At 41.1% G+C, this 27,938-nt stretch overlaps 2 protein-coding genes across 8 annotated transcripts in view; one reads left to right on the top strand and one right to left on the bottom strand.

Moving 5' to 3' along the window:
• Positions 1 to 27,938, bottom strand: part of MCU (mitochondrial calcium uniporter) — a 53,898-nt gene that overhangs the window by 11,080 nt on the left and 14,880 nt on the right. The gene's annotated exons all lie outside the window — the stretch shown is intronic.
• On the top strand, positions 38 to 27,909 carry jv (javelin). Its single transcript, XM_020946056.2, is given in 8 exon segments — positions 38 to 99; positions 17,426 to 17,976; positions 18,146 to 18,473; positions 21,235 to 22,618; positions 22,620 to 22,866; positions 22,869 to 24,907; positions 25,978 to 26,263; positions 26,641 to 27,909. Coding segments are annotated over 8 exon segments (5,928 nt in total). The 3' UTR covers positions 27,672 to 27,909.

Raw genomic sequence — 27,938 nt, 5'->3', positions numbered from 1 at the left:
CTCCGGACAGAGTCACAGCCTCTGCTATGGCGGCACGATGGGCCACGGTTACTTTCGAACGTCACAAACGTCGTCATCGTCGCGCCAGCGGGACAAGCGGTAAGTGCCACTGATACTCAATACAAAAATACACTTAGAGAAAGGGTTATCTTATGGATACTAAATATATTCCGACAAGAATAGATCTTAAGACGGGATTGCGATAGAAAATGCATTTCTGAACCTTGAGAAATTAGCTTTTAAGATGTGGCTTGATGCCTTTCAGTACCTCCTACTTTGATTATACGACTCGCATTGATCATTGATTAAGAGGGATTCAAATGTATGTTGACCTTAAATTCACTTAGCCACTTGTCCGTCCGTTTACAGTCACAACAAATTCCAATCAAGCTCTGCGGAGATGTGGCATCTTAATTTGGTTTCCAAAGTGTAAGAGCAGGCGGTCAGGGATTCTGGGTCAAGTCCCTCCCCTGGGAGGGGGAGCTAATAAAATATCCTTGCAGGCGTATCGGTTATGGCAAGGGTTTCCTTGTAAGCCATAAAAGTTTCTGGCGTGTGAGCAAATGCCTCCCATTCCACCCCAACCCTCTCAAGAATCTGTTTCCCTAATCAGCAGCCTCAACTGGACATCGATATTTATGTCCTGCGGTCTGGGGGAGGTCACCAACACACACAACGTGCGGTGCTGACAAATGGTCCTTCGCCTAAGTCAGAACAGAAGGGTTTAAAAGTCAGCCAGTTAAGGGTTTGACTTGACTTGGCAATTTCCCCATATAAATTCTAATGTTTAATGAACTGAAGTCTGAAGGAAACGGAGTGGTGAAAGATACTGTATACAATGGAAAATTGGTTTTTAAAGTGTTGCCTGTTTTTCGATATTTAAATAAATCTTTCATCAAGTTTACCAACTTTTTGCAATGGCAAAACGTAGGCAAATAAATTTCAAAGTGCTTAAGCAAAAAGGGAACAGCACAAAAACGAAGGCAAATAAATTGGCACGTCTTCAACTAAGCCTTGGAGATTTTTTAATTAAGTTTGGCAACCTTCAAATACCCGCATTTTAATTTTTGCGTACTTTATGGAGGCACTGGAAGTTACATTTGGTGCAAAATACTCTGATATTTATAATCAAAATTTTAAAACTAATTAGAGCGTACTTTCTAGAGACTTTGATAGCTAAATTAATAAAAAAAAGTACAGTTTTGGTACTTAAGCCTTAAGTATTTTTGGAATTAAGATAATAGTAATAGTAATTCTATTATCTTAATTCCAAAACTTGTAAACTTAAGATTTAAGTACCAAAACTGCATTTAATCAATACCTCTCTTTGCCAAGTTACCAATATTGTAATATACCTAAGCCTAATTGGTATGAAAAAAGATTCTTCAAAAAAATTCAAGAGCTAAGCAAAGAAAAAAAATGGTCAGGGAATAATGATGGAACCTTTTGACCAATAAAAGGTAATCCGGGAGAATTAAATTCTGTGAATTTGTTTACCCTTGGAGAGAGTATTTTAATTTTAGTCAGAAGCTTGTAACGCTGTGAAGGAATCATTTCCGACCCCATAAATCATATATATTCTTAATCAGCATCATCATCTGAATCTTTCTAGACATTTTCGGGAGAAAAACAATTTTTCGATTTTTCCACATTTTTATAAGGGGTTACATCGTTAAAATTGCCAAAAATTGGCAAAAAATTGTATTTTGTATTAAGTACGCAGATTTATTAACCTAGCAAAAACTAACACAGGACTGCTGTCCGAATTAAAATTAATGCCTTTTTGGCTTAGTTATCAGTTTTTTAAATTTTGATTTGTCGAACAATTGGTCATATAAATATTTCTATAAATTCAAATTCAAAGAAATCGAATATTTCAAACTAAGTTATAATCGTTTTTCTATTCTACGATTCTATTATTTGATTGAATACTGAAAGGGTCTATAAACTTCGGCTTTCCGAAGTTAGTTTCCTTTCTGGTTTTGATTTCTCTTTTTGCCAACATAATTAGTGAAGAGCAACGGTTCGACCTTTTCTTTGCCTTCGACGTGTTTTAATTCGAATTGATTTGCAAACTTAATTGGCGAGCAGATAAAAAATAGGAGATGTGCAAACAAAAAATAGGAGCGGGGCATGTCGAACAGAAATGGAACACTTTACCAATTAATTAAATGGCAGCAAAGCCAAATTGAGGCCGCAAGTGGACATGGCGAAAAGAACGGCAATTAAAATAGGCAACGCCGACGGTGGCGGCGCCTACATGAGACATGGGGATGAAATACTGGACATAGATGATGGTCCGGGCGTGGTCCGGCTCCGTGCATTCGTTTAGGGCGGGCAAAGGATGTTTTTATGGGGGCATGGCAGTGGCTGGTTACCGACAGCTGTTGTTGTCGCCGCCGCCGCTCAAATTCCAATCTGCTGCCGTCGAAGCGAAGTGCATAAGCCTGAAACCTGACGAGGGTTGGCAGGAAAGCAATTAAAAGGGATTGTTTTGCCTTCTACTCCTGCTCCGCATGTGTGGGTGGCTTATATATTTTCCAGTTAATAAACACACACACACACACATAGAGAAGCATTGCCAAAGCGAAAAGTATTTTCAATTAGTTGGCCACAACAGGAATTTTCTTTGTTGATCACAAGTTTGTTTGGATTGAAATGTTTGAGAAAGTATTGGTTGGGAAATTAAATTTCGATACTTGAAAAGTTGTTAAAATATTTTAACTCTGCTTTATTTATTATATTTTCTTCAGTAAATCAGCTTCTCTGACAGTGAAATGTAAAATAAAATATTACCCAAGAAGACGTTCTTTAAACCAATAAAAAATCCCAGCATTTTTTATGCCAGCCACTGCCCTCTGGTTACATTTACATCTCCCACTCAGAATGTCTGCATTTTACATCCTCATTTATCTTTCATGGCCAAAAATACAGACATCATTTTGGTTAATAGAATTTGGGTTGTAAATGTGTGAGTGGCTTTTGAGTAATAACCATATTTCAAACCTTAAAAAACGGTATGCTTAACAGACTTAAACAACATTGTTAATAGTTGTATAGCTTTAAGCCCTTTTGAATCAAAATTCCCTAACTTTATACATCCAACAAGGACCATTTTCAGTGGCTATAGAACGCTGCAATTCCCCAACTATTTTTTGTGGCAACTATAAAAGTTGGTTTGCAATAAATTTGCACATTTTTAATTGAAAAAAAAAACTAACAACAGCTCTTGCAAAACCCACACTTCTCGAAATCCCTATTAAATTCCCAGTTGATTTAAAGCGCTCCTCGTGTGCACAAAAATCGTGTCGATTTTCGGTGGCCACTGAAAAAGATTGGCTTTCCACCTTACCAACCCAAAAAATTGAATGGTTTCCGCTCACATGGCCCCGCCAAAAATCTTTGTTTTCTTTTCCCTGCTCCCATATTTTTGGCCTATAATTCGATGCTGCCTCCATGGCGTATACGCAACGCAGGGGCTTTTCAGGCAGACTCGACAGACAGTCGCTTAATTTGCATACAGAATGCGTGTTCCGAAGGGCGATAATGTATCGACAGCTCCCAGATACAAGAGGCGAGAATGGGTATGCCTATCGGAAGTGTGTACATAAAGATGTTAAAGATACATTCAGCGGATTCGATGACATTTTTTCGTGGCCACTGGCCCTGGGATAAACACATAGATTTATGCATACAGGACTTACATACATACACGAAGAGACATGGACATGGATGGGCGGTCACAGGACTAGTGTCAAGATGCGGGGCGTGGCAAGGGCTCAGCCGTTACCAGGCTTCTAAAGAACATTGCCAACATTTAGTCACGTTTCGGTGGAACTCTGAATTTTTATTGAAATGGCTGTATAAGGGAATGTCTTTCTTTGTGAGAAGGATGCACTAAGCAAAACGGGAAAATATATTTTAAATCGAGAGAATAATGCAAGAATTTAGTTTACTTTCAATTTACTTAAAAGGTTAAAGCATAGAAGCTCTGTTCAATCACAAGGATATAGAATTTGATACGATGTAATGTAGATTTTCATTGCTTATTGTTAGGAATTTAGGGGAAAACGTATCTCCCACGAATTCCTAATACTTGTTCTCGTTTTTAAATAGATTTTCTCTGAGTGCATGCTGGTGACGAATTTGTGTGTGTTCCTTGTGCAAACATGTATGTGTATGTGTATGTGTTGGTGTCAGCACTACGTGTAAGGCATACTTCTCGTGTGTTTTTCTTGTAGGCCTTCCAAGTCCCATTTTTTCGGCTGTCAACTCACCTGTAAATACAAGAGAGCAGAGAAGAGATCGTTAGAAATGTTGTTAAGTCCCAATAAATTGCTGGGCAAAAGTGAGCAAATTGGATTGACTATCAATTCTAGAGAGGCACAGAGACAGAGAGGAGTGTGTGCCAAATGGCATTGCATATTTCCGGGCCATAAAGTTCTATTTTTTATGGACGTTCGATGTTCATTAAAAAAGTTTCGAGCACATTTCGGCATGCAAAAACCAGAAGCAAACCAAAACAACAACAACCAGGACAATTGGCAGCTAGAACTTTCACAAAATTTAATTTGAAGGCATAAAACTAGAGGAGAGAGCGACAGAGAAGGAGCAAGGATGGCATCAGGATATAGCCTCAAACAATTTACCAATTAGAATGTGGAAAAAGTTGGCTCTGCCAGGCCTGTAAAGTACGAAATAATTGCATTCTCCTTTTTTTTTCACTCCAAATACCCGCAATGCCTGCGGTTTATGACGACGACGAAGGACAACGATGAGGACTGACTGACTGTACAATAAATATTTCACACTAAATTGCACATTGTGAATAAAAAGTAACAAGCCCGAGGCAAAAGACGCTTAAATGAAGCGGAACGAGGGGCCACAAATTGCCGCTGAAAGTGTGCAAATGACGGAGGGCGGAAAATTGTGTAAAAAATAAAGCAAGACTTCAAGACAATTTCCGCACAACGAGCTGGGACACGGAAACTGCGCCCAGAAGCAGGCAGCAGAAAATTCCACAGCCTACGTGTGCAAAGGGGCAAAAGGCGTGACGGTAACGAGCCTGTATCGCTTTCCCCCAGTCCCAGCTACTTTCCCTCACTGTCGTCTCGTCCTTGGAAGCTTGTCAATGTCTGGCGGAGCGTATAACATTTTTGCAGTCTCGATGCTCCACCAGCTCCGGGCTCCGAGCTGCTGCACATCATCTGTCCGATTATCTCGCCCAGATTTTGCATTGCACATGCAATTGATTAATGCCAGGCACAAATTGACAGGCGAACAGAACACAGGCAACTGTCTGCTGCCAAGGATGGCTAATGTAATCAGAATAGAGTACCCTACCCGGGGGTCCTCAGGGAGAGAGATGCTATCAGTGGCGCATTTACAAGGGGGGTTCGTTGCACTTAAACTCCCATCAATGGGGTTATCCAAAAAACATTGTTTCATCAATTTTAAGCACCACTTTGAAGATTAGAAGGAAAAATATGCACTCTGCAATGTTTGTTTTTATGAGTTTAATTAAAAGTAGTTGTGAGTTATGGCGAAAGTTAACTTTCTTGCTACAGAAATTACACTAGAACATAAATACTCATCAGCTACTTTCGAAAATTACTAAATACGAAGTATATGTTCCAATAAAAAGTAATTTAAATGAAACTTTGTTGCTATGCAAGGTGCTTAAAATATTATCCCCCATAATGCGCCCCTGTATAGAATACATTTACGACGATCCTTGCATCCTTCCATCAAATAACTGGCACAGGAATAAGTATGCACACGTGCATGCAGCTCTCACATTTGCATATATTTTGGCTATACAGACACTCTGGCATCTATTAGTCTCACTTGTTTGCATTTTCCCCTGACTTTGAAAACAAATATTTACCATATTTCGAATAGCTTCCGAACAAGACTTGCCATAGATTCATGTAATGGAACACTTGGAGAAGAATTAGTGATCAACAACTCCTCATCCCGTAATTATAAACTTGTTCTTGCTCTGGCTTAAATCTCCGTGTAAAGTTTTTACTATTTTTTAGTGGACTCCGACTTTGACAAGGCCATCTGGTTCCAGAGAACTGTCTAACAAGATGTCAACTCTCTTTTTTTACTATCCACCCGAGTCAGAGGATAATTCGGAATAAAGAATACACAACTTTTTCCATCCGTCCTGCATGAATGTATGCACATGCTGCTGGTTTATGTGTCAAAACACCGTAAACAAGTTTGCAATTTTTTGCAACAAAAGGAAAATAGAGGGAAAAAATGGCTGGAAAAGGATGAACGAGCCAACGAACAAAAACAAGGTACTAAGTTGCCTTTCATGCATTGTGAGACTGCTTCAGAAAAAATGGGAAAAATCTACAAATAGAAAGGCGGAAGGCATATGTTTTATTTATAGTTTCGCTACACTTGCTCCATTCTTTTGTTCAGCGTTTGCCTTGGACACTTTATTGTACTTTGTTTAAGCCAAAAACTTTGGGCAACTTAAAGTTAAAGGCGCAGAAAAGTACACAAGTTAAGAAAGCCAGAGTCTTGAGATGAGAAACTCATAGAGACAGGCGGCAATTACATCTCTGGGGAAGGATGAGTTTCCACAAACTTGTGACAAGCGTTCATTTGAGACTTGAGAGAGAGAGAGAAATGGAGAAGTGGTGCGAGAAGTTTTTCCACCATTTGTCCTAATTTAAAAATTCTCATTTCCATTTCGTTGCATTTTCAATATGCACTTTGAAATATTTGCTCTGCTCTGCTTCACTTCGTTTGGCTTTGCTTTGCTTTGCTCTTATTAAAGAACGGCTTCAAAATGAATGAGTGAACAGAGAAAAATCGGACTAAACAATGGAGAAATAATATTGCAAAATGAAATTATTTAATTTGTGTCAAATTATATGCAATAAATTCTACAAACTGCATCAGAACATAATTTAATACACACAGAATGTAATGCATTTAAGAGAAATACAACCTGTTGACACTTTTATAACCTATTAAAAATGTTTCTCGATTACATCTTCATAAATATTCATTGAAAACCCAATTAACCTCTGACAATATCTGATTTCGACATTCTATTTTAATTTTTTTTTCGGTGGTGAAAATGTGGAAAATCAATGTCCAATGTCCAAAGCCAACAAATCAAAGTTGACATAAAAAAAAATGCACCAACAAAAGGGGTCACTGTCAATCGGTGGCTCTGCTCACGTTGCAAGAGCATTAGAAGGAGGCTTCCTATTTCCGTGCTACTTGCAACTGCAAATTGGCCCAAATGCATTGTTGCCTCTGCCTCTGTCTGTGTTTTTTCCGCTTTCGAAACACGCAGCTCCGTCGAGGAACACGTCTTCATATAAAGCATTCCGCTAGAGGATTTAATTTAGATAGTAGAATGGGAGCCAAGGGTCCGGGCTCAAGTATGGAACGCTACTAGTTCAAAGGATCAGCTGGGGTGCACAAATGTAATTCGTATCAATTTATGCAGGACGTGCTCCTGCCTCTGATGCTGCTAAAATTGGGAGAAACGTTCGCTTTTTTAGGGAGACTGAAAGTCAAACGGAATGAAGTTTGGGATGAATGCTGATGATGCTGGTTAAAAGCATCAGTACAATTTATTTTGCCTCAAACTAATTCCATTAGAAAAGCTACAATGGTAACTTACAGAGGTAGAGAGGTCAAAAGTGAAGTTATATTTTATTAATTTGTTCAATACACTTTTAATAATGGAAATAAGACCTAATAAAATTTGAAATCTACTAACAATAAAGGTAGTTTTTGGATTTACTAGCTTGAAGTATATTCTTTAAAGCAGAATGTTTACTATAGGAAGAAATATAATGTAATTCTTAATATTTCCAAGCCTCAAGGTTGTGTGGCATGAACTTTATAGAAAGAATGTTATCGCCTCAATTCGAGACGTAATAATTTCATTAGAAAACCCTTAAACTCTTTCATTATATAATACCTCCAATTAAAAACCCCATTACCAACAAAAACACATTTAAAATAAAATCCTAAAAATCGTAGCTAGTCACTGTTGACTTATTTTATTACTCACTCGCCGACAAAGCCAAAAAGTAGCTTTTATGCTGAATGAAAAATCCGTATATAACCCATATCGCATAACCGCATATCGCATTTATAAATAAAAGTTCTTTTGTGGAAATAAAAACACCCAAAAGAGCAAAAATGATTTTATTGGTTACGCTCTGCCAAGCAGTCGGAGAGCAAAAATCGGAAAAGGGTGACTTGGGGAGCTTTGGCTTTTCGAGTCAAAACAAAAGGCGACAAAACAGGAAGCTGTCGTGTCCCCTCCCGGCCAGAAAACCCGAATCAAAAGCCCGAGCCATGCGTGCCTGGCTACCGATCCGGAATGACTGAAACCATCGGATGGGAGGGAAAACTCTGCCAGGGACACATGCGTTTAGCCAACAGCCACATGTCACAGCATTAAAAAGTCATTTTGAGTTGGCCAAAACCAGAGAAAGAGATGGAGAGAGAGAGAGAGACTGGGGCACTCTTTCGGACACATTGGGGAGCCGTTTCTTCTGTTTCTGCCGTGTGTCCGCGGCGTCATTTGCATCAATTTGACGGCTGCTCTGCGCTTCACTGCCTCAGTGCCTCATTTCCTCATTTCCACACTCATTTCTAGCACTCACTCTCGCTCACTGCAAGAGATGTGTAGAGCGACAGTACACTTAGAAGAACAATCATGCTAATATGTGTTTTAAATCCATTTTTTAAGCTGAATTTTTCCAATATTTTAACGTGTCTCAAAAGTTATTTCAAAGATTAAATTTTAAATGCTAACAAAAACAACTTTTGATTGGAATAGTTGATATATTGAACCTATTTTCGCCTTTTAAATGGCTATCAAAAAGTTTATTTTTAATAGGCTATGAGTTTAATAACATGAAACCGAAATTTCTATACCCTTGCATAGAAAATCCATCACAGCTCAGCTAAAAATGGATTAATTTTAAATCGGAAAGCTTTCCTATGTTAGTTTTCATTACGTTAAGAAATCTGCATACTAAATATAAAGATTTAAAAAATTCAACTTTTTGTCAATTTTTGACAATTTTAACGATGTAACCCCTTATAAAAATTTGGAAAAATCGAAAAAAATGTTTTTCTCCAGAAGATGGCTAGAAAGATTCAGCTGAAAGTGCTAATCAAGAATATATATGGTTTATAGGGTCGGAAATGACTCCTTCACTGCGTTTTACGCTTCTGACTAACATTAAAATACCATTTTTTAGTAGATATTTACCAATATTTTTATATGAAAATTTTTCCTAAAAATCAAATCTTAAAAAACTAAAACCTAAGCCAAAAAGGCATTAATTTAAATTCGGACAGCGGTCCTGTGTTAGTTTTTGATAAATTAATAAATCTGCATACTCAATTTACAATCTTAAAAAATACAATTTTTTGATGCTGATTAAGAATATATATGATTTATAGGGTCGGAAATGACTCTTTTACTATGTTTCATGGTTTTGACTGAAATTATAATACCCTGTAGGGGTAAATTAATTTGATAAATGCCTCGAATATCTAAATTGTACCCTCTATCTGTATAGATCTATAACATAAACATACATAAAGATATATCATATCATATAGGAAAAGTTTCCCCCAGATATGAGTACATTTCGAATTTAGATAAAGATAAACCCCTATATCTAAGTCTTCTTTCATAGCAAAAAGTAACCTATTTGATGACAAATTTGTCATACTAATTTTGTGTCTCTGCACCTCTGTGTTGCAAGCTCTCTCGCTTTTTTTTTTTGCCGCTTTATGATGCAAGTACGTGTACAGGTGACTCGCTGGCATCCGCTCGAGTTACTTGATTACAACTGGGCAACGCATTTCCGCCGGCTTTTGTTGTTGTTCATCGGCGAGCAGAGCTTTGCAGATGGAAAACACCGAAAAATTTAAACTGGGTGACGTGTTGCTCAGCGATGACGAAACACCTGACAGCCAAAGTTCAACGAGTTGGAGAGCGGAGCTCTGGCAGAGGAGGTGGCTTCAGTACTCAGGGTTCACTCGAGTTCATTGCTGGGGCCCGAAAGCCAGAGAGCCGGACCCGAAAGCCCATCAGGCAGGCAGGCAGGCGACCCCTTGCCATTGGGAACTTTTTGTTTTGCATTATTCACGAGCATTGCCACATGGCAGCCCCACACAGTGGGGCGAGCGATTGATGGGAAGGGGAAAACTTTTTGTGGAAAAATCAGGGAAAGTAGGTTCTTAAATAAGCAACAATGTGAGCGAACTTTTGTGCAGAAACCAATTTCTCTTCAAGTTTTGCTGCTAGGAAATAACTTGAAAAGGTTATTAGGTCTGCATTGGTTCATTATAATATTTAAAGTATTAAAATCCAGTTCTATTGCTAACTATAACCATTGAAAGTTACTTAACTTTATTCATATATACTTGTTATTACTTTTACAGTAATGTTAGCACTTTTTAGCAATTCCAAACCTAGTTTGTTTTGCTGTTTTTAATAAATTGCTTACTCCAGTTGCATATTAAAAGCTAGAAAACTATGGAAATAAACATAAAATAATATACACTTTTAAAAAACCACCCCTGGTAACTTGGGAGTCAGTTCTGGAATGTTGTGCTTCTGATTTGTGAATTTATTTGTTGGCCACAGTGGTTTATGAGCAAAAACTACCGCCCACTGTATTTGGGCCTTAATAGCTTAGCCCGCAGAGTTAAACAAAAAACAAAAAATAAAAACAGTGGCAGACGGAGCTCATTTGTCATTCAGAGAGGGTGGCAATGCAGCATCATCAGCTTAGGGGGTGGGTTGGGTGAGTGAGCGAAGGGGTTCCCGTGACCTTTCACCTCTTGGAGGCCAAAGGTTCTTCGTGCGGATTACAAATTCGTATTTGATGGTGCGGCAATTGCAATTTTCGGGCCAATAATGCCAGCAGCTGTTGTCGCCTCTACTGCTACTGGTTTTCTCAGCTTAATTGAGCGCCAAACGACTTCTCACTTAGACGTGAAAATTTCATTAACACCAAAAGGCAAGGGGGCCAGCCAAGGCAAGGCAAGGTGATAGCCACCAAAGTTTGAAACTCAACACTTGAAAATTGCCCCATTGTTGCTGCTGCAACAATAATAATAGGGGTGGGTTGCCACTGAAAAAGGTTAACGAAAAGCACAACAAAAACAAAACAAAAAGCAAAAAATAGCAACAAACAAATGAGATGACGCTGGCAGCGCGGTAACTGCGCAGTCGCGCATGCGCTCTCTGATATTTTCCAGCTTTTCCGGTGCTTCAGTCGGCGGTGAGACGTGAAGGCGGCAACACAACGCGAATGAAAACCAGTTGAAAAATTATATATACATATAGAAAAGAGAAAAATCGCGCGCGTTTTTCCATCGAATTTTTTGTTTCGCTGTTTATTGCTTTTCGGCCATTTCATGGACAATAAACTCATTTTGCATTAACCACAAAAATCAACAAAGTGTGCAAAGGCGGTGGTGGCGCCATCCCCAATAGAAAGCCTCCATTCAACTGGCTTCAAAATGGGTAAATGTGGCTAAAAACGTGGCTAAAAAGTGGCTTAAAGCAATACAATTCCAAAGCAAATGAAGATGAGTGTTTGTTTTGTGGCCCACTAAACCCAAGTAATTTATTCGAACGACGCGTAGTGAGTGAGTGAGTGAGTGAGTGAGTCAATATTGTCGATGCCTCCAGGAGAATCAATGCATACGCCCCATTAATCTCAAGGCATTAATGATTTAGGGACAGGCATTCATTTGTCATTCGTTCGGGTAAGATGTTGATATTAACCATTAATTGGGGTAAATCTGGTGGCTAAAGGCTGGCATATAAAATCAGCATTTATCTCTTTGCTTTGAGGGGTAAACACACACTCGAAAGTTGTTGTGTCTTCGGGGGTTTTAAATCGTTAATTGGTAAACAGTGCTTTTTAGTTGGATAATTGGCAAATTTGATATTTATTTGAGGCTCCAGCTGGAAAGGGTTTAATTAACTTTTAATTTAGGTAGACTTTAGAATAAAGTTGGGATTGATCCTTTAGCTTTTCTCATTTTAAATGCCAATAATTTATTAATTAATATACATACAAATCATGAAACTACAAATATTTTAAAGACTTTGTTTTATTATATTTAGTTTAGTATTTCTTAGCTTTTTGTACTTGCTCACAGGTGAAATGTGCCCAAGAAAAGCTTGCATAAAATTATTATCTATCGAAGCTACGGTCTATAGTAAATCCCACAAAAATTAATTGCTAATTCCATTAATTACTGATGCAAAATCCTTATAAACTTTGACGTTTATTGCGAGGCTTTACAACACTTTTGACCTCAGAAATGAGACACAGAAGTTGCAAGGTTTGTTTATATCCGCAAATGCTTGCAGTTTCTGGCTTTCCACTTCATATGATTGAGTGTCCTGCGACATATTTGAAATGGAAAACTTATTTTGTCCTCTCATCGACAGAGTATCGCCAGCCAAGTTGTCACTTAATTTATGTCCCCAAAAGAGAAGTTCGCGTGCAGAGCCAGAAAATGAAATGCAATTTGCGGGCAACCGCTGGCTACAGGCAGGCAGCGGAAAATTGATTTAGCATTTATTTTCATCTCTAGCAACCGCTACTGACCTTATATTGCGGCAATTTTCGGAAAATGTCATTCGAAATGCCGCATCATTTTGCTAAGAGGTTTCGACAGGTTTTTGGCCAACTCTCTCAGCTTTGATAGAAGTTGTTGAAGTCTTTAACAATACGCTCTGATTAATTCAATTCCAATTGTTTTATTTATTTTTCAATTCTAATTTCACAATACTGCCATGTTCCTATTGTCTGGGCCGCGTGAGAATGCCGATTGCGAATGATTTTATGTATTTATTTTTTTGGTCGACTTTATGCTCCGGTGGCTGTATCTGTATCTCCATCTGCATTTGTATCTGTATCTGTATCTGCTTTTCATGTAAATCCGCGTGTGGCGGTTTGCCGGTTTGCTTATTTTTCACCCAATAGATATCTGTGTTAATTAATTTGGCGCTGTCATGCGAGTTTTACCATTTTCATTTCCATTTTGGCACGAACATGTTTTCATTTATTATTATTTTTTGTGGCTAATTTAATTAGCTGCAGCTCTTAAATACGGAGTCGAGGCAACATCTTCTTTTGTTCGATATGTAGTTGCCAATATGAATATGCACGGCAATAATCGTATTTCTTGTATTTCTGTGCTAAATATTTTGTGGCATTTTAATTAGCCTTTTCCCCTCATTACTTATTTAGAGCCTTCGGCCATGTGCTGTGCGTGCATGTTTTGGGTTTTATTTTGGCAAATAGCGCGTTGAAAATCGCTCACTAATCGCACGCAAATCTAATTTGACTTTTCCCCCCGCTTTTCACGCTCTGCCCTTGGGCCTTGGGATATTGCAAAAAAGTGAGAAATTTAATGCGGCGCGTGTCACAATAAAATCAAGTTGATAACGAAACAAAAAACCAACACGTGACTGGAAAACCAAAACCGAATTTGTAATTTTAATGCTTTTCGCGAAACGTAACAAAAAAATAGAGAAATACACAAAGTGCCAGAATGTTTATAACAGCATCGGCTGTCAGTCATAAAATGGCATTAAAAGCAATTAGCAACTCGCTTTATATTCCTCGCCGAAAGCGAAATGAACATATTGCCGGTAGTAATTAAAATCCAAAGCTCTTTGGGAGGCACAAACAGTTAGAAGGAAATGAAAGCGGAAAAACGGCTCTCACCGAGTCTAAGAAGGAAAGGAAAATAATAATAAAATACAGCAGTGCTTGCTTTGTAAAGTGTACTTGTGAAAACAAGAAGGGCTTCTATATTACTATACATTTGGAAAGTATATACGATAAGTAAAAGGCGTGGATCTCCAGCTGATTCAGTAAGGAGCCACTGCTTCTTTATCAGTTCTCTATTACTGACCTTAATCAACATTAAGCTTGTTTAAAAGTGGTAAAAATTAAATTTTAAAAAGAAACTACGTCTCTACTTTAAAAAAATAATAATATAGTTTCCTTTTTTATTTGTATACCCTTGCATAGTTGTATTATTTTAGTCAGAAGCATGAAGGAGTCATTTCCGACCCCATAAATCGTATATATTCTTGATCAGCATCATCAGCTGAATCTTTCTAGCCATCTTTGGGAGAAACAATTTTTTTTTTCGATTTTTTTCAAAATTTTATAAGGGGCTACATCGTTAAAATTGTCAAAAAATTGTATTTTTTAAGATTGTAAATTGAGTATGCAGCTTTATTAAACCAGTAAAAACTAACACAGGACCGCTGTCCGAATTTAAATTAATGCCTTTTTGGCTTAGATATGACTTTTTTAGGAATCGATTTTTAGCACAAATTTTCATATAAAAATATTGTTAAATATCGACTAAAAAATAGTATTGCAATTTTGGTCAGAAGCATAAATCGCAGTGAAGCAGTAATTTCCGACCCCATAAATCATATATATTCTTGATCAGCACTTTCAGCTGAATCTTTCTAGCCATCTTTGGGAGAAAAACATTTTTTTTAGATTTTTCCAAATTTTTATAAGGGGTTACATCATTAAAATTGTTAAAAATTTACAAAATTTTGATTTTCTTATATCTGTATATTTAGTATGCAGATTTGTTAACCTATTAAATACTAATATAGGAAAGCTTACCGAATTAAAATTAATGCTTTTTTGGCTTAGTTATGAGTTTTTTACACATTGATTTTGTCGTAAAAATTTGCATATAAAAATATCAATAAATATCGATTCATTAATTACGAATATTTTGAGCTAAGTTACGATCGATTTTCGATTCGATCCTATAATGAGATTGAGAACTGCAAGTATTTATAAAAGGTAATCAAAGTTAATTCTTTCGAGTCTCCACTGTACTACAAAAAGTGAAATATTATCGCTGCTTGCGAAACACGCAAGGTAACAATTCAGAGAAGGCATTCCACACAGTGTTGACATCCGTCTAATTAACTTTTAAGTGAAATACAAAGGAGAGCGCTACAAAATGGCAGCAAAAGAACATTCCCTTTAACCTTTGTTTGGCCCCAAGAGAATGAGTCCTGTGTGTGTGTGTACAGAGTGTGCTTTGTGTGTGTGTGTGTGTGTGTGCTAACCCCCAAATGTATGCTAGCCAAAAAAGTAATGGTGCCAGCAATGGAGCAGTGAAAATGAGGCCAGGCCACCAATGCTAAGCAGTTGGCAGGAGAAGAAGCAGGAGCAGGAGAGAGCTCACACCGTCGTCGTCGCTCAGCACTTTCTGGCTCTTTATTTTTTATTATTTTTATGTGAGTCGCTCGGTCCATAAACTCGGGCGCTTCTAAAAACAAGGACAAGCGGCAGGAGAGCCCAGACGAGCAGGCTCAAATGCAGTCGCCAGAATGGCGCGCCGCATCCTCCCCAGGATGGAGGATGAAGGCTGGAGAACACAGACTGGAGACCGGACGGTTGAAATCCCCGCCGCACAGTTAAACATTAGTTGGCAACATTTGCAATTGTAATGACTCGCATCTAAAATGCAACCATCCGGTAAAATGGTGCCGGTAAAATGGCGCCTCCCACCACCTTTCCCTTTTCCGAAAAACACCTGCAATTAACACGGCAGCCAGGGTCAGTGGGGAAAATGTATCCACCTGAACTTTGGGTATTAGAAAGTATTTTGTTTCAATGCAAATTGTGCAGAGATTAGGCAGAAAAGTTTTCTAGCAAGCTGGCAATTTCCAAAGCCTTTCGTTAGGCTTTCTTTAATTCACTTTCGAAGTTTTTAAAATATTATGAAAATTATATTGAGTTGGTTCTATTTGCTTTGCTGAAAGTTCTAGAAATGTCATTAGCAAGCCTTTTATTGGATTTTTTCTGGATACAAATTGTGAATAATAATAAAAAACATTTAAATTTAAAGAACATCAAAAGAAACAAACTTGGGGAAGCCTAATTAAATTATAGGATGGAATCAGAAATCGATCATAACTAAGGCTAAAATATTCGTATTCTTTAAATCGATATTTATTGATGAAGTTTTGAAGTTTAAAAATTAAAAATCTCATAACTGAGCCAATAAAGCATGAATTTTAATTCGGAAAACTGTTTTATGTAAGTTTTCGTTAGGTTAATAAATCTGCATACTCAATTTGAAATTTTAATGGATTTCAAAATTTTCCCAATTTTTTTTTTTTAATTTTAACGATGTAACCCCTTATAAAATTTTGAAGAAATCTAAAAAAAATTGTTTTCTTCCGAAGATGGCTAGAAAGATTCGCCTGTGAATGCTGATCAAGAATATATATGATTTATAGGGTCGGAAATGACTCCTTCATGACGTTTTAAGCTTCTGACTGAAATTTTAATACCCTGCAAGGGTATAATAATGTATTGAAATCCCCCTGTAACTAATTAATTATCCCGCTCTCGACCCAGTCGAGAATCTTGATAAGATGCACTAGCAATAACTCAAAACTATTCGCAATTCCCCCTTGGCCAGACCAAAGTTCTGAAGCTATTTTCACAATCAATCTGCCAATCGATGGCAGACGTTTTCCATTTACAAATAGCAAATAGCTTTTCCCGGCTTTTCTGGCTTTTCCGGCATGGCTTCGCCCCCACGAAACACCAAAGTCACAGCTGCTGCTGCCGCGGATCCCACGCTTCATTTGGCAGCTCAGGTGAAGAAAAAAAAGGGGGAAAATAGCAGCTTCTGCTGGCTAAGCAATTTTCCCCCAATCAGTCAAAGAGAGATGGTCGGGAAAAAAGGGCAGCAAGAAAGCTGGTAAGCAAATTCTATAGTCCTTTTGGCTTAAACGCTTCTTCGCCCTGCACAACCTCCGTTCTTTGCTGGCTCGTAAAACTGTTGTTGAGGAGTCTGTGTGCCCCGAATGAATGATGGCAATGGCAGTCGTCCTTGGCGGAGAGAACTAATGTTTATGACCCCCGAATCACCATTGGAGAAGTTTAATTCAACTGCCGCACAGGTGGCAATGGCTCATAAAATCGAGGTCATTCCTTATGTGATCCAGTTCCACTTGAACTATATTTCAAGCAGTCAGAAAACAAGTTGTTCGATAGAGTAATTTCACAAAAGACTATGTCCTGAGTTCTAAAGCTATAAATTTGTGGAGAATAAACTAAGATAAGAGTGCTTTTTAAAAGTGTTTTCAGGCCAACAAGTGCTTAATTTATTGTCCTTTTGCAATGGCTATAACTTTTTAATCAATTAGAAATGTATTTTAGGGTGAAACAAATTCTAGAAAATGGAAAAGTATTTTTGGGAATATTTAAAATAGGTAAACCATGTAGGTTTTAGTAAGAAAAGATATTAATATACTCTTTTCTAAATCAGATAAATCTTGATCCAGAATGTCTAGTGTATAATTGTATTATCTCTTTATTTCCAGAGGCAAGGACACCTACAGCTACCAACACAACTACGTGGATCGGGTGCGTCTGGAGGATACCACCACCACCAGCAGCAGCAGCCAACACCAGCAGCTCCATCAGCAGACCATCCACGACCCGCGGTGTCCACAGCTCCGAGCCGCTGGCTGGCGACACACCCACAAATCCATATCGCATCTCGACTTGGCCACCAGCTGCCATGAAGCAGCCGGTTCTGGCTTAGGTCGTCACTCGCAGCAGCAGCAGCAGCAGCTCCTAAATCATCATCACCAGCAGCAGGAGGGACACCTCCTGCATCATCACTCCCACTCCCACTCCCACTCCCACTCCCATTCCCACTCCCACTCCCATCCTCACGCTCAACCCCATTGGACGCAGTGTCGGGTGGGCGTAACCGGAAGTGGCAACTGCACCGGAAACGGCCAGCTGAGAAACGCCCGATCGCTAGACTACACGCAATTGGAACGGGACGAGAATGCCTTGGACATAGCCGAGTTCTATTGGCGATTCGATGCGGAAGCTCCGCTAGACCAAGTCGAGAGCTACGCGGGTGAGTGGAGGCCTTCAGCGAAGGGAATTTGATCAGAAACTACTCGGCCATGTCGTGTAAATCAGTTATTATTATCATCAGTAGTATCGGTTTCTGGCATATTATTAAGCTGTCTTCTTAATTATCATGTCTTTGGACTGTAATTAATAATTTATTTGGATTTTCCTAGCTCTTCCCATCAAGGACACTGCAACGACTCCAGAAAAGCCTGGAGAATCCACCACACCCAGCCCTAATACACACACCACCACCTCCAACAAGGTGACATCAAATGGTGGCTTATCCCATAGTGGAGTAGCCAGCGCTGCAGCCACCCTGCTCGACATTTTGGGCAGCGGCGAGTCGTGCAGCTTGCGGAGATCGCGCAGCTTGGCCGTAATCCGTGAGGAGACATTTAGCGACCTGCAAATCGGATCCGCAAACAGCAGTCGTCGTCGATCGCAGCTAATACCGCGTGCCCGGCTCGTTAGTCGTGGATTTTTCCGCGAATCGCCACGGTAAGTGAGTCACTAGCACCAGGCTTTAAAAAACTAACTAACTTTTAAATAACATTTTCAAAAATGTTTAAAACTAATGCTTAAAGGTCAGAGGAGAATTTGAATAACCAATTACCTAAGAACTTTGTTTAAACGAAACTGAGTCCCCGTAAAACAATGATTTTGCTCTCGAGTGCTTTTAACACGCATACGCCGCGTAAGCCCAGCGTGGTTTTCGCTGGCCGAGTCAGTCGTTGAGCGAAGCTCGCCGCAAACTCAACAGGTCTCGGAGCACAGGCGCAATTTACGCTTTTTAAACAATTTGAATTCGTGAGCCGGCGGCCAAATTGTTGCGGTCGGTTTGTTATCGTTGTTACCATTTTCCGTTTGTGCTGCCGGTGGTGGTTTCATTGGTTTTTGAGCGGTTTTCATTGCCCTGTGGCCAGGTCAGGGTCATGACACGAGGTCATTGTTGCATTAAGCCACGGCTGACTACAGTCGAGGTGGAAAGAATGGCAAAGGGGAATATATTGTGATATAATTCTAAGAGTGCTACTAACATTTTGTCACCGCTAAATGCGGTTTGTCAATCAAACCTAAGCCTGACTTGTGACAACTGCAAAGTCCCAATAAGCGAACATAAAATCGAGTTACATCACTTTTTTTCGTGCAGTTAAACTTTAGTCAAGAGTTTTTCCTCATTTACTAGTTGTCCCGCTTGTTTAATTAAAATCGCAAAAGTTTTTTGTGTGTCAATTGTTTGGACAACATATAACTATCTAGCTGCAGCTCCATATGAGTCCTGCGGCTCCTGACAGGCAGCGGGAAAAAGCTTTTAGCTACGTCCACACGTTATCCTGCGCATCCTGACAATGACAGCTGCCAGGGCACTTGAAATCGCATCCTTCCGACCCCCGTCTGAGCCCCTGGCATTCAGTCTCGGGTTTTTATTTAATTTGCCGCAAATCGTCGCCGTCGAGTCACTGGGTAAACTCTCAACTCAACTCAACTCGACTCGACGAGTGCAACGTGCAACTGAAAGCGATCCCAAAGTCCAAAGGGGAAAATGTCAGCCAGTTTAACTTTAATGCGAACTAATGGAGGCTTAGAATCCAAACTGCTAAGAGGTTTTTTCTATTCAGAGAGAATGCCAGGCCAGCCAGCAATGAAATCAATAGCGATAATAATGATAATCCCACTTAAAACGAGGAAAGATTTATATAGGCTGCTTTTAATTGTATCTCTACTACATTTCGAATTAATAAATCACCTGACTAACATTTAATTCCTTTTAGAAATATGATTAATTGCTGGAAATTCGGGAAATTAGTATCTAAATAAATAATTTAAATAACATTTTTACTTAATTAAACGTTCTTTTGATAAATAATTGTTATTAAGCGAACAATTAGTCGACCTGTAGTTTATAGTCTTTGTTTTTTTTTTGTATACCCTTTAAAGGTATTATAATTTTAGTCAGAAGCATAAAACGCAGTGAAGGAGTTATTTCCGACCCTATAAAGCATATATATTCTTGATCAGCATCAAAAGCAGAATCTTTCTAGCCATCTTCTAGAGAAAAATATTTTTTTCGATTTTTCCAAATTTTTATAAGGGGTTACATCATTAAAATTGTCAAAAATTGGCAAAAAACTGTATTTCTTAAGATTGTAAATGGAGTATGCAGATTTATTAAACTAGTAAAAACTAACACAGGACCGCTGTCCGAATTTAAATTAATGCCTTTTTGGCTGAGCTACGAGATTTGTAAGATTTGATTTTAGGACAAATTTTCATATAAAAATATTGGTAAATATCTACTAAAAAATGGTATTACAATTTAGTCCGAAGCGAAAAACGCAGTGAAGCAGTCATTTCCGACCCATAAATCATATATATTCTTGATCAGCATCAACAGGCGAATCTTCCTAGCCATCTTCGAGGCAAACAAATTTTTTTCGATTTTTGCAAAATTTTATAAGGGGTTACATCGTTAAAATTGTAAAAAAATTGGCAAAAAATTAATTTTTTTAAGATTGCAAATTAAGTATGCAGATTTATTAACCTTATAAAAACTAACACAGGAAAGCTTTCCGAATGAAAATTACTGCATTTTTGGCTGAGTTATGAGATTACTTAATTGGCTGGCGTTCGTGACAGTACCCTTGTAAATAGCGTAGAATCTTGTCTCTAAAGCAGTTTTAATATTTATTACAAATAATATAAAAATTTAACCAAAGAGTGGCCTCTGTTTTAGTTTTGGTATTACTATATTTAGAAAAATAATTTGCATATATTTTGATAGTTTACAAAATTGTGTAAACATAAAAGGGACATTAATTTGAGAAGACTTTTTAAATTTAACTACATTTACGGTGTCACAACATCCTGTTCTTTCATCGCCGTTTTGACACATTTAATTTCATGTTTGCGTTCACAACTCTATCCATCACCTGTCCCAGTTTGTATTCTTTTTTTTTTGTTCACCTCCCTGAATGACAAACAAGAACTCACTTGTGACTGGCTGACATTCTCGGTTGGGTTTGGTTTTTTCTTGTTTATGCGATTTCTCCGATTGATTGATTGATTGAGACAACTCTCACATGACACTGAAAACGAGGTCGGCCTAGAGGCAGTCTGGGAGATGAGCGCAGTCATCATCTGTGTAGTAATTGTAATTGTAATTGTAATTGTAATTGTAATTGTAACTTTATGCTTATAACAATGGCCCCATTAACGAGCCCATCCTGCCGTTTCTGATTCGTTTTTTTCCCACTCGCAGATTGAACGGCAAAGCGAATCCGAATCCGACGACCTTGCTGGCCGGTGATCAGCCAGCGGATCAGCAGACGCCGCCGGCGACGGCAACAGAAGACGCCCAGAGCCAGAGAAGCCACTCAAACACCTGCGATTCGCATCAGCAGCAGCAGCAGCAGCAACTCCAACTCCAGCAACGACACCCATCGCGTGACTTTGATGTCTACTACGATAATCTGAAACGCTTGGACGCCCTGGCTTTGGGTCTGGCGGAGCCATTGCATCCGTGGCACAACGACAAGAGCGACTTGGAGAGCCTCAACTCGGACTATTTCAAGAACTCGCTGCACCAGAACCATCTCGAGCAGCAGCAGCCCTCTTCGTTGGAGTTGGAGGCCCTCGAACAGGTGGCCGTTAGCCTGCTCAAGGAGCGTCCCAGGATCTATCAGTCGAGGAGACAGCAGCAGCAGCATCACAGGAGCCTGCATCATCTACAGCGGCACCTGGACACTGGCGGCGAGTCCTGCCCCGAGCACAGTCAGAGCAGCATCTTCCCGGAGACCACCACAAGTAACTCCGACGACCAGACAGACAGTCCCTCGCTCTCCGAGCAGGAATACGACTTGACCCACATCGAGGAGATTTACCAGCACCAGGGTGACCAGGGAGAGGAGAGCTACGAACTGATCAGCCTGACCACCACTGCCAGGACACGTTTGGAGAGCAGTGAAGCTGAGGAGCAAGAGGAGGAAGACGACCAAGACTCGGAAGCTACGCCTACGGAGGCTCCCACTGCCAGCGACAGTGACTGCACCCTGAGGCAGCAGCAGCACGCCGATCAGGTGGATAGGTTGATAGCCTACGACTCGGTTTATCTCTCCTCCGAGGACAGCTCTGACTGTACCTTGATCGGAGAGAGCTGCGAGTCCTTCGAGCAGCGGACTTTCACCAGCTGCGGCGAGAGTGGCGAGTTGGAGACGCGCAGTCTGCTGCACATTTCCATTGAAGACACAGTGTACGAGCCCCAGGCCAAGCAGCACAAGAAGGAGCCTCCTCCGGTAGTGACCACCAGCACATCGAAGGTAGAGGCACAGATCTTCACTCAGGTTCTCAAGGTAGAACACACGCCCAAGCCCAAGATCCTAGCCGTTGTAGAGAAGCGCAAGCTCAAGCAAGAGGAAGTGAAGCCATTGCCGCCGGAACTCAAGCGCCAGGCCACCGACTCCTTTATAGTCACCAGCGCCAACGGCAAATCCAATCTCACAGAGAATCAGTACCACAGTCTGCCCGATGTCAACATCGGCGTGAGCCTAAAGGTCTGCGAGAACATAGACAAGGAGCTCAGGTCATCCTACAACCAGCAGAGGCAGCAGCAGCGCAAGGAGGCCAAGAGGGAGACAGCAGCAGCAGCAGGTGGTGACCCGCGCCGAGACCTACGATTCCATACGACGCTTCGGTCGGGCCCACCAGAAGGCCAGGCAAAGGGAGTTCCAGGAGCGCGAAAGAGAACGCGAAAGGGAAGCATCGGCAGCAGCAGCTCAGCAGGAAAAGGAAAAGGAAAAGGAACGAGAAAAGGATAAGGAAAAGCCAAGGATACACAAGGATTTCCTTAAACCAGAGTTAATCAAGGAGAAAGTGCAGAAATCGCAAGAAAAAAGGTAGAGGAGGAAGAGGAACCCCTGCCACCACCACCGCCACCTTTGATAGAGGATATCCTGCCCTGTGAGGAGCTCTCAAATTCTCCACAGGTGTCGCCAGAAATCGAGGAGGAGGAGGACAACCTCTCCGTATCCATTTCACAGCCGGAACAACCCAAGGAGGCGCCCTCCATTGAAGTGGCCAATTTCAGCAAGCTAATCGAGCGTCGTGCCCAGGAAATCCGCGAGCGACAGGAACAAGCGAAGCCCGCGCCGCCATCATCATCCTTTCACATCATTGTCACCGACGCCCAGAACAATATCATCCAAAAGGAGGCCATCGCGGAACAGAGCAAGAGCAAGGGGCAGCAGCAGGAGCAGCAGCAGGAGCAAACCAAGCGGGGAATTAATCCCGGCCCCAAAGCAATCTCAATCTCAAGCTCAAATTCAAACTCAAGTGGTAATCCCACCAACCAGCGCTCCCTGCGACGCTCACTGAGCTCCTCGAGTGGCAGCAAGCCCTTGGTGCACCGCATCCTAAGCAGCGGTGCTCCGATTTACAAGGCCCGGCCTGTCAAGGTTTTGGCCACCACCGCCAACGGCATCTGCGGAGACTCCTCCTCGAGCTTTTCCCGGGGCAAAATGTCACGACCTCAGATACTGCACGTTGTGGATGGCCGAGGGGGCACTCAAGGAGGAGCTGCTGGAAGCAGCCTGCGACGAAGGAGCAGTGCCCGAAGCCTGGCCAGCACAATTAGTTGTGGTAGTGGAGCCCCGGCTAATGAATATATGCAGAAAGTGGATGCAGTCCGATGCTATTGGAACAAACTGGCGGGCAATGAACCAGCGGAAGCTGTGAAAACCGCGGAGGCGAAGCCGCAGGAGACCCAGTCTGGCATTCACTTCCAGTTGGGTGGCGAGACCAAGGCGTACAGCCAAGATAAAGCACCGGTGAACAGCGATTTCTGCAGCATGATGCCGCCGCCCTCAATTGAGATTGTGGAGCTGGGCGAAGGTTCACAGAAGGCCACCATTGTGAAGGCCGCCATTGAACAGGATGAGGACCAGGACGAGGATCAGGATCAATTCGATCACATCCGGTACAAGGTGCTCAAGTCGCAGCAACTGATACGAAGCAATATCCTGGCCACGCGGAATAAAAAGGAGGCGCAGTTCGATGGCCTCATCCAGTATTTGCAGGAGTACAGCTTTCAGGAGCTGCTGAGCAACAATAATGTGGTCATTGTGGAGCCCGTTAGGACCAAAATAGAGCGTCCCCTGCAGGTGGGTATAAACCCAATGACGACCACCACAATACCACCACCAAAGCCGCCGAGGGCAGTCAATGCCACCACCAGTGGTGGTTCCCAGCCAAGAAAACCCCGACAGCGACAAATCGGAGGAGGAGCCGCGGCCAAGAGGCACTTTTTCTACCAGCCCGTCAGGGTCAACAGAGAACTCTACGAGGATGAGCTCCCCGATCCGGATACAGTTCGCAATGTGAGACGCTTCTTTGAACAGAATGTCCTGCCCACTCCCGGCCAGGGTTTACTCGTGCAATCGCAGCAGAAATTCGGTGGCTCCGCCTGCCAACTGAGTCCGAAAACCCGGCGTGCTCGAGGCTATCGATACCTCACCATAGACACCAGCTACGGCGGCAGTCAGGAGCAGCCCAAGGGCATGGAGCTGCTCGAAGAGCACAAGGCCAAGCACTGGGACAATGCCAGCCTATCGAGTGGCATTTCCAGCGGGGACTTGAGCTCGCCCTGCGGCGAGTATCAGCACCACCATCAGGAGACACCGGTGATGGCCTGCAAGGATGTTCACGTCCAGGACGTGGTTAGGCGACACAACAGCAATGCGGCCAATGCCAAGGCCCGAGCCAAGTTCGCCAACCGACGCACCTGGTGCCCTGGCGGAGCCAATGAGTCCCTGTATCGTCAGATTTATGAAAATAATTTGGGACAAGGCGAGCAGCAGGACGAGGACAATGATGAGCAGGAGGAGCAATATGAGGACGATGTGGAGCAGGATATGTGCGAGAACTATTACGTCAGCAATGTGAGTACACTGAATGAAAATCTTAGCTTTTTATAAATGTTAAAATGTTGATTAACAAAATAAGTAATCTAATTAAGTTTGTTTTGAGATAGAACGTTATTTTAAATATAACAAGAAAGGAAACTAATATACCCTGATAGTTTGCAATACAATTAGAGAATTGAATAGGAAATAAATCATAACAAAGCTTCAAAGATTCTCATTTTTTGAATACCTATTTATCAATGTTTTTTATGTCAATTTATTTGACAAATCAATGTTTAAAAAAATTCATAAGTAAGCCAAAAAAGCATTCATTTTAATTTGGAAAGCTTTCGTATCTTAGTTTTTATTAGGTTAATAAATCTGCATACTAAATATACAGATTTGAGAAATTCAAATTTTTTCCATTTTTTGACAATTTTAACGATGTAACCCCTTATAAAATTTTGAAAAAATCGAAAAAAATTTATTTCTCTAGAAAATGGCTAGAAATGATACAGCTGATGATGCTGATCACGAATATATATGATTTATAGGGTCGGAAATAACTCCTTCACTGCGTTTTATGCTTCTGACCAAAATAACAATACCATTTTTTAGTCGATATTTACAAATATTTTTATATGAAAATTTGTCCTAAAAATCCAATGTTACAAAACTCATAACTAAGCCAAAAAGGCATTTATTTAAATTCGGAAAGCGGTCCTGTGTTAGTTTTTGTTAGGTTAACAAATCTGCATACTCCATTTACAATGTTAAAAAATACCATTTTTGGTCAATTTTTGACAATTTTAACGATGTAACCCCTTATAAAATTTTCAAAAAATCGAAAAAAATTTTATTTCTCTAAAAAATGGCTAGAAAGATTCAGCTGATGATGCTGATCAAGAATATATATGGTTTATAGGGTCGAAAATGATTTCTTCACTATATTTAACGCTTCTGACTAAAATTAGAATGCCCATATTTTTTCCCCAAGTGCATAGCCTTTTTTCGGGTGCGGTCCTTTTGCGTGTGGCTTTATGGACCATTAGCCCTTGACAGACCCGCCGAATAATCTTTTTCTTTCTCTTTTTTCGGCCCGTCAGGACGTGCTGGCCAAGATAAGGGAGTGCGGCTCAACTGTCACCTACTATGGAGGACGGGTCCTGGAGAAGACCACAACCAGCCAGGCGGCGCCACAACCCACAAAGAGTGGGAGTTCCAGTCAGTCGCAGCAAAATGGATTGGCAAATGGAACCCGCTCCCGAGTCCGTCAGATCGAGGCCTGCAATGTGTGCCTGCCGAGCGAGAGATGCGAGCATCGATTGCAAAGCAAACAGCAGTCTGCGGCGGATGAACAGGAGCAGCAGAAGCAGCAGGACTCGTATCAAGGTGGGTAAGGAGAAGGAGGAGGTTCTGGCCATAACCATTAGGGAGTTTCACTTGGAGAAAAATTTGCATGCCAACAAGTCATTTATTTTGTGCAATTTTATAGGAAAACCCTTTATAAGGTTTTCATAAGAATTTTAATGTAAATTTTAACGGCTTTACCAACAAAAAGAAACTATGAAACTAATATTTATAACTTAATATTCAAACGCAAAAATACCTCAACTCTTGTCAGGATTTTTTATGTCCCATTAAGAGTGATGTAAAGTTTTTATATAGACAGTATTGTTATAAACTTTCAGTCAGTAATAAACTGACATAAAAAACCCAGTATATTCTACTTAATAATGTTATGCTTGTTTCTTCCCGTGCATCCCCAGGCATCAAATTCAAGTTGGTTAAGTCCAACAGCTGCAGTAGCCGCCTGGAGTTGGCCGGCACAGGCGGGGGAGATGAGCTCGGCGCCGATAGCGAAGTTGTGCGCAAAATGGTCCATCACTTCGAGGCGAATCAGATGGATGTCGGTGATGACCAGCTGACCATCAACAGCCAGAGCCAGATAGCGCCGGAAAGGAGATACCCCGGAGAGGAGGAGGAGGAGGAGGAGGAGAAGGAGGGAAAGAAAATCCCCTTGGTGATGCGACGCCAAGTGACAGTAAATAATCACATCAATGTGTTCGGGGACATGCCCCGGGATGATCTCGAGAAGGCTGAAAACTTTAATGGCCAGCCAGAGAACGGTTATGGCCGACATAAGGAGGAGGAGCTCTACGAGAGCCAGGCCATGAACATACGCCTCGAGAATCCGGCAGGAACTGCTCCCCCAGCTGTTGCCGGCAGCAAAGTTTGTCGCAATAAAAACGTGGACTTGGCCTACACGCTGGTTAAGGCCACAACCACACCCGGCACCAGCACACATCATCCGACAAATCCTCCCAAGGGCAAGCCCATCGAAGTTCCGCCACAGAAAACTGGAAGGAAGCTCGAAGGAGGTGGTGAATCAAAGGAGAATGGTTTGGATATTCCTGCCGTGACAAAGGCCGTCAAACCGACGAAGGTCGTTGCGTCAAATGACAGGCCGCAAATCATAGTGCCCGTGGAGATACACCCGCAGGTGAACAGCCAGGCTTTGATGGCCTCTCCGGCCCCGGCCCCGGCTCCTCTTCCCAATCCCCCCGAGCGCCGGCTGAGCAATGCCAGCAGCAGCAACTCGGTGGTGGACAAGACCGTGGTTCGTCACTACGTGGCCAACGATAAGAGCATCTATGAGAGACGCAAATACGACGAGATCGAGTTCGAGGAGTTTGAGGTTTATGATCCCAGCAAGGAACCGCCGCCGCCTCTCGAGGAGGTCCCCGAAAAGGTGGCCACCGATGGGGAGCTGTACGACAGCCTGGATGACAAGATGTGAGGTGGAAAGCGGAAATGCTCAATCGGAAACATCTTGGGGTATTGGTTACCTTAGTTAGTAGCCTAGTTTAGCTAGCTTTACAGGTAAAGCCAAAAGATTTTGCAATAACTGCTATCCAAAGTATGATTTATTATTATTTAAATATATATCTATTATACATAATTCGCAAGCGAAGACATTTGTTCACCTGTACATTATAAATTTATGCCAATAAATAAATGAACAATTTATTTAACTATCTCTGTGACAGCTGTCGGACTCTATTAT

Source organism: Drosophila serrata, unplaced genomic scaffold (assembly GCF_035046125.1).
Source record: "Drosophila serrata isolate PLE 108 unplaced genomic scaffold, ASM3504612v1 contig_116, whole genome shotgun sequence".
Lineage (NCBI taxonomy): Eukaryota > Metazoa > Arthropoda > Insecta > Diptera > Drosophilidae > Drosophila > Drosophila serrata.
The sequence above is the reverse complement of the archived record's forward strand: the minus strand, read 5'-3'. Positions and strand labels throughout refer to the sequence as shown.